The 12,896-nt window shown below is 37.8% G+C and overlaps 2 protein-coding genes across 2 annotated transcripts; one reads left to right on the plus strand and one right to left on the minus strand.

The window, feature by feature from the left end:
* Positions 1-50: 50 nt before the first annotated feature.
* Positions 51-3,085, minus strand: LOC116735788 (DELTA-sagatoxin-Srs1a-like). Its single transcript, XM_032587882.1, has 3 exons — positions 2,959-3,085; positions 1,667-1,752; positions 51-636 (listed from the first exon to the last, which is right to left on the minus strand). Exons 2-3 carry the CDS (start codon positions 1,741-1,743, stop codon positions 219-221), a joined length of 495 nt encoding a protein of 164 aa, XP_032443773.1. The 5' UTR covers positions 1,744-1,752; positions 2,959-3,085; the 3' UTR covers positions 51-218.
* A 5,464-nt stretch (positions 3,086-8,549) lies between these two features.
* On the plus strand, positions 8,550-12,602 carry LOC116735419 (interferon a3-like; the record flags this gene model as incomplete). Its single annotated transcript, XM_032587329.1, has 6 exons — positions 8,550-8,744; positions 9,570-9,580; positions 10,302-10,362; positions 10,456-10,608; positions 11,261-11,365; positions 12,413-12,602. Coding segments are annotated over 6 exons (630 nt in total), but the record flags the coding sequence as incomplete, so codon positions are not given.
* Positions 12,603-12,896: the final 294 nt, after the last annotated feature.

A 12,896-nucleotide genomic window follows, 5' to 3' on the forward strand; every position in this document is an offset into this window, starting at 1 on the left:
GCACGTGAAACATGAGCTGCAAACCAAAGTAGAGAAAAAAATAACATATCTTTCTTTTAATAGTAATTTATTCAAAGTTGACATTTGGTAAACAGGTTACAGTGGGATAAACTGGATAAGATATGATGAAAGAAAGCAGCCTTTAGTGGTTAAACGTGGTTAAATAAAACCAGATGGTGCTGGTACTGGTTTAACTGGACCAACAGAAGCAGCCGGTCTCAGTTGTCGCAGAGCTCCAACTTCAGAATCGGCTTGAAGCTGTCGGACATGCTGGCCCTGATGGTCACTTCACCCTCTTTGTGGGTCAAACTGGGCCCTTTAGCTTTTCCTCGAACGAAGCGGTGCTGGACGCCGTAGTACATTTCATTGTAGAGGTCATCATTGCACTGCTTGTCTTTGCTGAAGATTCCCACAGCGTACCAGTTGTAGAAGATGTTGAAGTCATAGGGAACTGCAAACATGACGGCCAGCCGGCCTTTGCACTCCTTGCTGGACTCGTGGACGATGTCGTACGTAAAGATGCCTGATGAGCCACTCGCTGTGTAGACTTTCTTGATGAAGAGAGCGCTGCCGGATTCTGTTGGACGGAGAGTTGGAGGCAGAGGGGATTCACAGTTTCCCTTAAAGACATAAACCCTGGACAGAAAACAGAAAGAGATTTAATTTCAATGCTACTGAAGGTGCTGTTGGTTTTATTGCTCAGAGTCTGAATCTACTTGTGTAGAACATAGGAGAACATTTATGGTATTTTTGTTAAGGTATCTGTTTTTACCAGAAGGGAAGAAGGTAGGATCATTCTGATCTAAACAGCCAGGAAATAACTCAGGATTCAGTGATATGTAGAAAGATCAATTGAGATGTATTTATACACAGTAACGTAACCATGTTTTTAAATGCTCCAGGTTTAATAAAATATCTAATAAAATTCCAGTGTAGAGCAAGCCAAAAGACCTATGCAGGTCTAAGAGTGGACTGGATTGGTTAAAACCTAAACATGCACTCACCAATATAATTACCTCTCTATAAAAGGTGTTGTAACCATCGAAGATCCAGGAGACTGTTGTGACTGTTGAACTAATAATAACCGCAGGCCCTCATAAATCTCCTCATTGGGTTTATTTGGAAATATTCCTAATCCTGTGTGATGGTTTCACTTTTCCCATCGATTAAAATACAACTAGAACAAATTGTCTCCCAATGTGGGGCTTTACTGAGATCTTCTAATTGAGAATGCTGTTAGTTCTTTGTAAAAGCTCTCTGACTTGGTATTCCACCTCTGTGACGTTTGTCTTTACAAACCCTGTGTACAACTTCAACTGCCGTCTCTTTCAATTTTTAGTCTAGTTGTACATTTAGCAGAAAAGTCTGTCATCATATTTAGTTTTTGATGGTTGTCATCCCACCACATACCCCCAGCCATCTCAACACCTCTAGTCAAGCATGGGCCCCAGGGGGATCAAAAGAAAAGTCCCCAAAATCCTTGTCTCCACAAGGGGAAATATTGTTTTTGGGTTAGAGGTTAGGTTTAGGACTAAGGTGTGAATTGAGTTTTGGTTAGGGTTAAAAGTCAGGGTAGGGTAAAAGTTAGGCTGTAGAAAATAAATGGAAGTCAATGTAAAGTCCTCACAAGATACAAAAACATGACCGTGTGTGTTTTAAAACTCACAGTGGCTCACACAGCACCAAGCTGGAGCTCTTGTTCTGAATCTCCACAGTGCACTGACGCTGAGTTGGAAGAGGCATTTTCAGAACCTGTTCAGGGAAACAAAATGAAAATATTCAGGAACAATTGGACCCTGAATGGGATTTTGAATTGTAATCATGCAGGTTGACAGGGATAAATTGCTGAATCTTTGCTCATAGGACAGACAACTTCCTTCACTGTTTGTAACACATCGCCAATATAGTAGTGAGCCTGAAGAGGCATTGTAGTCCATGTATTACATGTAGCTATTTTGATCGTAAAGATTCTGAAATCTTACAGAAAACAAATTTATCGAACTGACAAGTGAACACATTGATTTATATTATCATTGTTGGTGCTAATTTTACTTGTCATGATGCCTATCCCAACTGCACGTCACTGGAAATACCAGACTTACAAGTTTTGTCAAAACAATTTTACTACTTAAGCCAGTTTTTTTACAATGTCATTGTATGAATTGATGAGAATCTTTCTGTGGAGACAATTCAGGAGTTTATCATGACTTTTTATCCAGATTTTGTTCAGAAAGATAAAAATGATTATAACTACATGAACTAAATACATTCACTTTAATGAAATTAGCTGCCATCCTTACAATGACAGTTATTCAGTTTAAAACAGTTTATGTGTATATCATCTTGAGGCATTTCACAATAAAATTAGAAAGTCAGTTCAATCATTAATCCATTCCAAATGATCCTAGTTATCAATCAATGCACCAAGTTCAGTTGGATATTCAGATTAGTTGAAAAGATTTTCATCTAAGAAAACTCAGCAAAATGCACAAGTCATTGACTTGCAGCATTCCCCCTTCTGGATGAGCATGCAATGACAACCTGCAACATTTCACCAAAGTTAGCACATTTTTAAAATCATGTTTATACATTAATTTTGTGAAATGACCAAACATGAAAAAGCCCAATAACTTTTGTTGTTATTAGAAGCAATAAAAGAGATCAGCAGTCCTTGCTAGCAATCATTCAGACTTCACTGGAAACAACTTCAGTTTTCTTCAGTCTCTCCAGAGTAACATAAACACCTTTTTAACCGTTCACAGTTCAAAAGATCAAGCAGAACCTCATTGGTAATCCCACTAGAAATATAGAAACAACTGTAGAGAACAAAAATGCTGATATGTGGAGCTCTGAAGACAACCAAACCAGAACTGGAACCACTGAATACATCCAGAACCAACCAAAGATGGTCAGAAAAGTGTGAACAGACAAGACGTTTCAAGCAGAAGAGATACTCACAGCTTCTGACTTTCTGAGGAGAACCCGTCGTTTGCAAATCTGCTTGATAGAGAAACAGCTCAGAGTTTTCTACTGATGTAGATGAGATTTAGGTTCAACCTCTGCAGAACCGGTCTTTCAATTAGCATCATTGGGAGTTTTTGGATTTTCTTTGTTGTTTGGCAGCTGGAATGTTTCCGATGTTTTGCTTTTAACAGTGACTCGTGTTTATTTTGGTTTGGACAAAAGCAAAGGTAAAATACACTTCACTCCCTGAGAAAGTATGAAACAAACCAAACCAGAAAGGTTTGAAACAGCAGAGGGACAATGTTGATTATATATATATATATAAAACTTTTGAGAAAATAAATATTTTTAGAAAGTAATAATCCGCCCTTTGTTGTTGTCCTGGTGGCATTGTTAGTCAATATTTGTTTCAGACACAGGTTATGTAACACTAGGCAATGCTCTCACATTATTCCTGCAAGTATCCAGTACTTGGTATGTGGTGAACCTTCCAAATTGCCTTTAGTCCTTTTTAGTATGAGTCCAGCAGCAAAACTTAAAAGTTTGACATAAATCCAACTTTCCATTTATTAGTTATATTCACTTTTTGTTTGATGGCAAAGGATTGTGAAGCCTTCCTGTAGGCTTCCACAACTCAATTCACCCAAGTAAGTACCTTGCCTCAGAACACCAGAGTCTGTTTCTCATCTCAGAAACCAAGAGCCCACTCCATGTTGCCCCAAGCTGCTGCTGTCCCCTCAACCACAACCAACAACATGCGTTATTCTTCCATGTTCCTGCTCCCAGGTTCTCAGGTGAGACCCAGGAAGTCTCCCTCTAGTGAGTGCTCCCAAGTGTACTCCAGTCTCCCAAGCTGTACTGTGGGATCCTGTCACTGGAGTCCTACCTTGATGACCTACAGCCTCCAGAGATTGTCCTACTACTTCACCGACACCATTAGTTCCTTGGTGGATTCCATTGGTTTTCTGTGTGTCAATGTACTGTAGTTCCTGTGTTGTCTCGTCTGCCCCGATTGCTCCCAGCTGTGTCTTGTTTTCTGATTACCGCTTGTGTATTTAATCCGACCTGTGTTCCCTGCTCCTTGTTGGATCCTGGTTGTGTCTGTCGTGTTATATGTCGTTTCTCTGTCTAGTTCTGTTCCAGTTGCTACCAGTGTGTGAGTTCTTTGCCTAATTACTCACCTGTGCTGCCTGGACCTTTTGTACCCTTTGTTATCACCATTAAAACTATCATTTACTCTGCAATCTGGGTCCACCACATCCATCCTCACCATCACCAAAACCACAACTCATGACAGGATCAAGTAATGATCACGAACAGCAGTCTTCAAAGTAGGGGTAGCAGAACCAGATACATTCATTCACTTCCTAGCTAAAAATAAGTTGCCACTATAAAAAGGTCACACACTGATGTTTTGTGTAGCTTACTTTGATCATTTATCACACATTTCCTGTGGCATTGTTTTTGATAGGCTTCTGCAATGTCACAAGCTTAACTTCCATCCTGTGTTGCATTAATTTTTCACTAAGATCTACTGTATCTTGTAATGATAATGAGAGAGTTTGACTATTGCTCAAAACCTTCTTCATCACATCACAAAGATTTTCAATAGGGTTCCAATCTGAACTCTGTGGAGGGCAATCCATGTATGAAAATTATGTCTCCTCAAACATCTCTTTCACAATTTCAGTTCGATGAAGCTTGGCGTTGTCATCTTGGAACATTCCGGTAGCATTAGGGAAGAAGCATGATGGAATAACCTGGTAATTCAGTATCGTCAGGTAGTCAGCTGCCCTCATACTGTTGCTGAACTTTGACCTGACCAACTGCAGCAACCCCAGATTGTAGCGCTGTGTATGTTTCCATTATAAATGTGCACGAAACTTTGTCAATATTCTGCTAATGTCTCGTTAGCAGAATATTGACTGCCCATTTCATTGTCTGTGGCCAGTTCTCACCTGAGTTATTTTGTAGTGTTTTATTATTGAAGTATTCATTCTGCCACAGTCAGTTTCTACACTTGGCCACTCAAATTTAAGGACTGATCTTTCATTCAACCCTGGCGACATTCAAAGTGGCTGAAGTTCTGCAAGCAGTTGCATAGTTAGTACAGGATGCCAGAGTGCTTGGTTATGGAGCCAGTGCTCATAGCACCTCATAATATCTTCCATAAAGTCACAATGGTTGCATTTTTTCTTTAAAAAATAGTAATAAAATAATAGATAAAAGAATTAAATGGAGCAATCATGTTTAATATCCCCACCATGTCAAACACCCATCTCAGGGTCACACACAGAAAATTTTATTTTGTATTTCATGCTTACATTTTAATATGTTACAAGTATTTTCCACTTTATGTCACTTCATAGTTCCTGCCCATAACATCCAGACCTATCACCAGAGAGAAAAATTACCAGTGAATGAATTTGATTTTGTGAAATTTGGCTAAATAAAATCAAAGTTTGCTGGTATTGGTTTAATTGGACTGGTTTAACAGAAGCAGACGGCCTCATTTGTCGCAGAGCTCCAACTTCAGAACTGGCTGGAAGCTGTCAGACATGCTGGCCCTGATGGTCACTTGACCATTGCTGTGGGTCAAACTGGGTCCGTTGGCTTTTCCTCGGATGAAGTTATGCTGCACACCATAGTACATCTCCATGTACTATGGTGTTTAAAAGTTTAAAAAAAACTCCTAGGAAAACCCAGCATGTTACATTGAGTCATTTACTTGCAACATCTTTATGGATGAAAACATAATGACCACAGAAAATCGCTTTTATTGTTTCATTTACTTTACAGCAATCCCTCATCTCGAGAGTTGCTTACTATAGTGGTAGAACGGTCTTGGACTGGTTTTGTCTTGCAACTGTTTGGGTTGGAAAACCACTTGAACAAACTGGAATTTGCTGAATACACAGGATTTCAACCAGAGAATATTGTGGTCAACTGTGTCAAAAGCAGAAAGGAGATCTAGCAAAACCAGAACACAAGTCCATCACTGAAGCCGAGAGAATCATCATTGTTACTTTCACAAGTGCCATTTCAGGGCTATGATGCTCTCTGAAACTCTTCAAAATTTTATTACTATTTATGCTCACATACTTGGTTAGCAACTATTTTCTCGAGTATTTTACAGGAAAAATCTATATATGTCTGTGATTTATTAAGAAAAGTAAAGATTTAATCGTAGTTACATCACCAATGGTTCTTGTCCACATACTAAGGATAATTATAAATTATGAAATAATTAGTACACTTGAAATAAGACAGACCTAGCAAACAAGTAACTTTCCAGCAAGATATAGCAGTTTGTTTTAAGTCAACATTCATTAATATTGATGAAAAAGTTCTAGTTCCAGTTGCAGATAAATTAACTTATAACATGGGGAAAATATTGATATTTTTCAATATTAATGAATTATTGACTTAAACTGCTATATCTTGCTGGGAAGTTATTTGTTTGCTAAGTCTGTCTTATTTCAAGTGTACTAAGATATTAGTACTAAACTAAAATATTACTTGGTAAAATTGGTATTTTTGTGATGTTTATTGAAGGTTTCTTTCATCCAAATTCTTCTTCAGTTCTGCATGATTGGATGAACAGAACCAAAAGTTCTTGTCAAGACTTGCCAACAATCACACCTTTTAAGCCATGAGGACATCTGAGTCACAGGCCCTTCTCTTCATTTAGATGATCGTTAATTAACAATCCAAACATTTTTTTAACAATGCCATGGCAACTGTTTGGTCAAATTTGACCCAGAACAATGTCCAACTTTGAGAATTAACTTTGGGTTCAAGTTCTTATCAATTTCTTCCCCTCCATCCATCTCAATTCATACACTGTATTATGATTTTTTTTCCAAATAAAAGTCAGTCATTTGTTCTTTCCAATTAATCCCGTTTATCAATGCATCAAGTTCAGTTTATTTTTTAAATTAGTTATAAAGTTTCAGAAGAGCATTGAGTCATTTACTTGAACCAGCTCTACATGCAGCATGTCGTTTTACAAAGTCAGCACGTCATAATTATCATCCTTAGTGATAATTATGAATTAGAAAAGGTAATTACTTTGCAAATGCTGAAATTAAAATGTCAACACAGTTTTGATCTAAATCAACAGATGAATGAAAAATTGGGGATTGTTTTTTTTGCAGCATTGTCCCAACTAAATCTGCAGATTTAGCTAAAAATCAATAATATTCCTGGATATTCAAACTGGATAAACATAAGATTTTGTTATTTTTAGGAACATAAATAAAAAAAGAAAATAACAAAATAGAAACGTGAATGTGTGGAGTTTGTCTCCGCCTGCTGGTCAGGTTAGCTCATTGCACCGGAACTCAGCGACTCATTCAAGAAGTTTTTTAAAAGAACCAGAGGTCCTTCAGACATCCAGGTTTCCCCAGATTTCCTTAAAATCTCATCTCGAGGTGTTAAATTGATCCTACAATCTGCTGCTACGCATGCGCAGACTGACAAACCTCACATCGAGACGCTGCCTAACTTTACGGTTAGTCTTTTATGACAGTCTTTTCTAAAGTTATTTTATTTTTCTTGTCTTTAGGTTTGATATTTGTAAATTCACTCTGACGTCAGTAATATCGTCGTTGTTCTGCATATTGTAAACAAGAAAGGACTCTCACCGATGCAGTGTAAAGACTGTGATCGTAAACATCATCCGGGACGCAGATAATAAATATAAATATAAATATAAAACTCTACAGTAAATGAGCTTCAATTAAAACATTATGATCACAATCAGTTGTTAATTACGGATAAACTCAAATCTTGAATGAAATATGATAAAGAATTTTTTTTTGTCTGTAGCTTTAGTAAAAATGATAAATGATTGTTACCCTGATTTATTATGAAGATTTTATTAAAGATATTCTGATCCTGGGTCTATTGCGTCACTATTTGCAGCTGCTTCATGTTTTATTTTCAGATGAAGTCACGTCGTTGCGTCACTTTTCCTCCACAATCAGAAAGTTGAGTTGATGTGTTTGTGAAACCGAAAACAGTGATGTAATCACGTTCACTAAGAGGGCACTTCAAAATAAAAGCCTTTCACTTTGATTGAAATAAAACACTGAAAGTTCGGATCGGTCCCAAAGTCCAGATCAACCTGGAACAATCCCGTCTTCACCGCCTTTAGTTTGCATGTCGATCTTTCAAATGTTTCGCGGTTTTTGTTTGTTTGTTTTGTTTTTGTGACTTTGTTTACAAACTCAGAAGCCGCCACCACTGTTTTCACTTGCGGTGAGGTACGGAAAGCGCGTGGCAAAGAGGAACGTCCCACGGTATTCCCAACCCGCCGGCTGATCCTGGATCAGGAGCTCTAACTGACACAAGCAGTCCAATCACACCCGATTATTGGTTATTGACCAGAGGAAATGGCCCCTGGAGATTATCCAGCTGGGATCTGTCACCGATCAGACCCGATGAATAAAGAAATAAAGTTTGAAATCGTCTCCCTCGCAGTTTTTCATATTCCAGCACAGGGCGATGTGAAGACAGGAAGAATAAGAGGAAAGTGAGATTTTCATTTCACTTTTCATTTAGCTTTCGGTCTGCAGGAATAAAATGACCGTCTTCAGTCAGACCAACACAATATCAGCACAACTCGGCTCATCCTCTGCATCATGGCTCTCATCATGTTCAGGAGTACGGCACCCATCCTCTTCTTCTGCAGCGTCCTGACCTTTGCACACTGCTGTGATTGGCTCAGCCACTACAACGACCTGAGGAACAGCACTCTGGTTCTGATCGATTCCCTGGTGAGTACCGACATGGGTCCAAAAGGACCTTTCAGAGCGGATGACAGGATTACCAGCGGTGGTTTGGACATGAATGAAATTCATTCAGGGAATCTAAAAGCATTTTTTAAAACATATTTTAGATTTGTCCAGACTTTTTGTCACATGTCAGCTCAAAATTATATATTTTTTAAAACTACAATGCAGAAATGCAAAATCTTACCAAGTATTTTTGGTCTAGTTTTAGGTGCAAATGTCTTGCAGTAATTGAAATAAGACAAAAATAAATTAACTTTTCGGCTTGTTTTAAGCCAATAATTGAAAAAGTAGTTGTTCCATTTATAATTAGTGATAGGTATTTTGTTTTACCTAAATACAAAGAAAGAACCACAGACAACGTTTAGGAGTTTTCAACCAAGCTTCTGCAGCAGAAAACATAGAAACCATTTTCTATGGTTCTGACTCCCTGCTTTTCTTTTTATTAAACAGGAGAAAGAAGGGAGTCGAGAGTGAAATGTGGGAGAGTGATAAATCAAAGAAGGGCTTTTCTGAAACAAGGACGAACTCATTAACTAACACACCGGCCCTTTAGGATCTCTAGATTAGAAAGCAGCTGCAGCTTCAAGGTTTAGGGAAAAAGCAAAGTTTGTCTTTCACACAGTTTAACAGATTCTTCCTCTCTGGGGTGAAAACTGAACCTTTAAATGAAACACAAACTAGTAACTACTTATGTAAGAATGACAACAGAACATAATTATTCTAACAATTAGCACTTTTTCATCAATATTAAACAGAAATTAGATCTTTATTTATCTCAAACAAGTAACATGTCAGAGAAAAAATAAGAAAACTCCAATATTAAAAATAATGATCTTAAAAAACAAAACTTTCATTTTGAAAAGGAGTAGAAAGAAAACAATCGTATTAAATCTTAACCACAATTGTCTCATCCAAATATGTCCTAAATTCTGTTGACTTTAAACAAGCTCCTACTTTTGCTGATAAGTTACTTGTAAGTTAATTTTGTCTTATTTCAAGTTTACTAAAGTATTTGTTCCTGAAAGTAAGCCAAATACACTTTGTAAGATTTTGGTTTTTTACCAACTCGATGAAAAAGTAAGCAAGAACTATTTTAGTTAAACTTTGTTTAATTGGAACGGGATCATCGATCCAAAACTTCAAATGTTTTTTTTCCAGTTTGCTTATTTTTCTGGGCTCCAGTGAAGAAAACTGAAAAAATATTTGATCTAATCTTAGTTATAAAAACAGAGTCTAGATCAGTGTTAATTAGAACATTTGCAATTGAAAGCAGATTTTGTGTAGAAAAGTTGAACACTTTGTGTGGCAAGTAGATTTTAATTGAAAAGTTCTAGTTCTGTCTTAATTAATTTGATTTATGCTTGAAATATGATCCCCACTTTGAATGTCTTAAAGGGATTCCTAGTGGATGAAGTCACGCTTGACGTTCAAAGTTTCCATTTAAACCAGTTAAACCAGTTGAGCAGCTGTGGTTTCCAAAGTGTGACGCTGAGAAATTCAAGGTTGTGTCATTATTTTCCAGGGAGGTCGGATCTCCACCACGACCACGACTCGTCTGCCATTCCGAGGCAGACTGTACAAGAAGATGTATGGGAGAAAGGTAATCAATCGATCAATCGATCGATCCGTCAATGTAATCAGTTCTGTCGGCCAATCAGAGAGCTGCAGCTCACACCTGTCTTTGTGTTTCCAGGAGAACTCCCAGCTGCGCTTCATCAGAGACAGTCTGGAGCAGATTTACAATCTGTATCGCCATGGCGACACGTCGGCGGCCGGCTGGGACGACGGGAAGACAACCAACTTCCTGGAGAGCATCAACAGGCAGATCGTGGAGCTCAATGAGTGTGTGAGTGCTCTGCAGCTGGAACTGCACCGCAACGCTAACATCAGGAAATGACACTGAAAAAACAGAATGGAGATCCAACTTTCATAAAATTTAAAAAAAATGTTAACTTACTCCACCACACATGTGTACAAGGTACAGCAAACTAGTTACTGCTGACAGATGAGAAATGTTTTATTGTCCAGCTCTTGGCTGCCCCAAAACTCTACTTTAGTGCCCCAAGAGCTGGACAATGAATGTCTGAAGATTCACAGCTTTTCCACCTTTTTATATTTAAAGGCGGCCATTTTGGAAATGTCCTTCTTCATTCATTTCCTATTGAACTTGTGCGATGAGGCGACAGTCGCTTGTCGGCTAAATTTCTGCTTTTAGGTCAAAATATGTTGTTCAGATAAAATGTCATTTTCAGAACATTCGCCTGCATTAACGCGTTATGCATGTGATTGACAGCCCAAGTTAACTTGTTATGTGTAATTGAGTTATGTTTATCAAACTTCATTTATTTACTTTTGCTTAAACTGGATGAACTGAGTTTGATTACTTGTTACAAATTAATAAATTTTTTTTAGTTGGATCACCTGTTTTGTTTTTTCAGTGTAGAATCAGATGATAGTTCAGTTTTCTGTCAGACTCAACCTGCTCTGGTGTTTTCCAGGTGAAGTCAACACACAACGAGACAACAAGCAAACCTTATGAGGTTTACGAGAAGAAACTGAAGCGCTACTACCAAAACCTGAAGAACCACACTCTGCTCGACCTTGTGAGTACAAATACTTCACCTCTGAAGTACAAATACTTCACCTCTGAAGTACAAATACTTCAGAGATGTTCAAACCTGCTGAACGTTCCCACATTTTCTCACATTATAGCCACTAAACTCCTGGTTTAAAATGTTTAAAAACAAAAATCTGAAAAAAGCCGATCTGTAGACCTACCAAAACATGGACGTCTAGACCAGAGGGGTCCAAAGTGTGGCCCGGGGGCCATTTGTGGCCCTTGAAATTATTTTTTTTGGCCTTGGCCGGGCCATAAGAATGGAAATGGAAAACAATCAATGACCCAAAAAATTTTTAAATGGTCTGTTTTCCTTTTAATAAGCCCTTCTTTATATTTGATACACAGATTTCATAAAATGTTTGATTATTTTTCAGCAAACTAAAAAATAAAATCACAAATTTTGGCATTTTGCAATTTTTTGGGCCAAAATTGAGACACCACTGACTTAGAATAACAGAAGAATTCTAATCAGAAAAGCAGCTGGTAGTAAAGTTATGCACAGAACTGTTAGCTACTGACACATGGTGGTGGCAGCATTATGCTGTGGGGATTTTAACCCGTTGGAGGTTCAGCTTACACCAGGACAAACACCCTAAGCATCCAACCGAAGGTATTATAGGTTTGTTTAGTTCAAATGAGATTCATTTTAGAATGGCCTAGTCAAAGTCCAGATCAATAGAGCACAAAATGCATCTTCACTGATGATGAAAAAAAGTCTGTCTGTAGATGTTAAAGCCTGGAAAAGATAAACCTCACAGCAACTTCAGGCAAACACAAATGCATGCCACACTTTTCAGATTTCTAGCCATTATTTAAAAAAATAATAATTAAAAATTAAAAACCTTCCACTTGACAACGATGAACTAATTGTCAGTCTGTTACACAAAATCCCCAACATCCACTGGAGTTTGTGGTTGTGTGTCATAAGGAAATGTGACAAAATTCAACAAGTGGGAATATTTTTTTTTTAGTGTCTGACATTTCAGCTGAAGTAGTGACCGGTGTACTGACCCGGGTTCTGCTCTTGCAGGGCGGCAGAGACGGCTGGGAGATGCTCAGGAGGGCGACCGAACAGAACCTGATCCAACTGGAGCAGCTGGGGAACCGGATCAAAGCCAACAGGGGGCAGCATTGAGCGATTTAGCATTTCCACCACTGAAACCAAGTCAATACGCCTCTTCTAGTGTTTTTTTGTTTGTTTTTTTGAGCTACTTGTTTATAATAAGCTATTACTTATTTATATATTTATTATTTATATTCTATTTTTTATATATTTATTTTGTTATTTTTATATGAAAATAAATTATGAAACATCTTATTTGTTGAATGGTTTTGTGTTTTTTGTTTTTTTTTGGAGGGGGGGGGTTAAAAACAAAACCCAAAAAGCTGAGATAAGCAGAAAAGATATGAAAATTAGTGTAGTAAATTATTGAGTTTATTGAGCTGAAATCATGTCAAATATGGGACTGAAGTGAAACAGCCACATATTCGAATTTGTTTTCTTTTGACTGAAA

This window comes from Xiphophorus hellerii, chromosome 16 (genome assembly GCF_003331165.1).
Source record: "Xiphophorus hellerii strain 12219 chromosome 16, Xiphophorus_hellerii-4.1, whole genome shotgun sequence".
NCBI classification, from domain to species: Eukaryota; Metazoa; Chordata; class Actinopteri; order Cyprinodontiformes; family Poeciliidae; genus Xiphophorus; species Xiphophorus hellerii.

Bases quoted from the DNA above. Each gene is read 5' to 3' on its own strand.
- LOC116735788 (XM_032587882.1), bottom strand. From the start codon at position 1,743: ATGCCTCTTCCAACTCAGCGTCAGTGCACTGTGGAGATTCAGAACAAG. The intron at 637-1,666 runs GTGAGTTTTAAA...TTTTCTGTCCAG, and splicing joins TTGGTGCTGTGTGAGCCACT to GGTTTATGTCTTTAAGGGAA.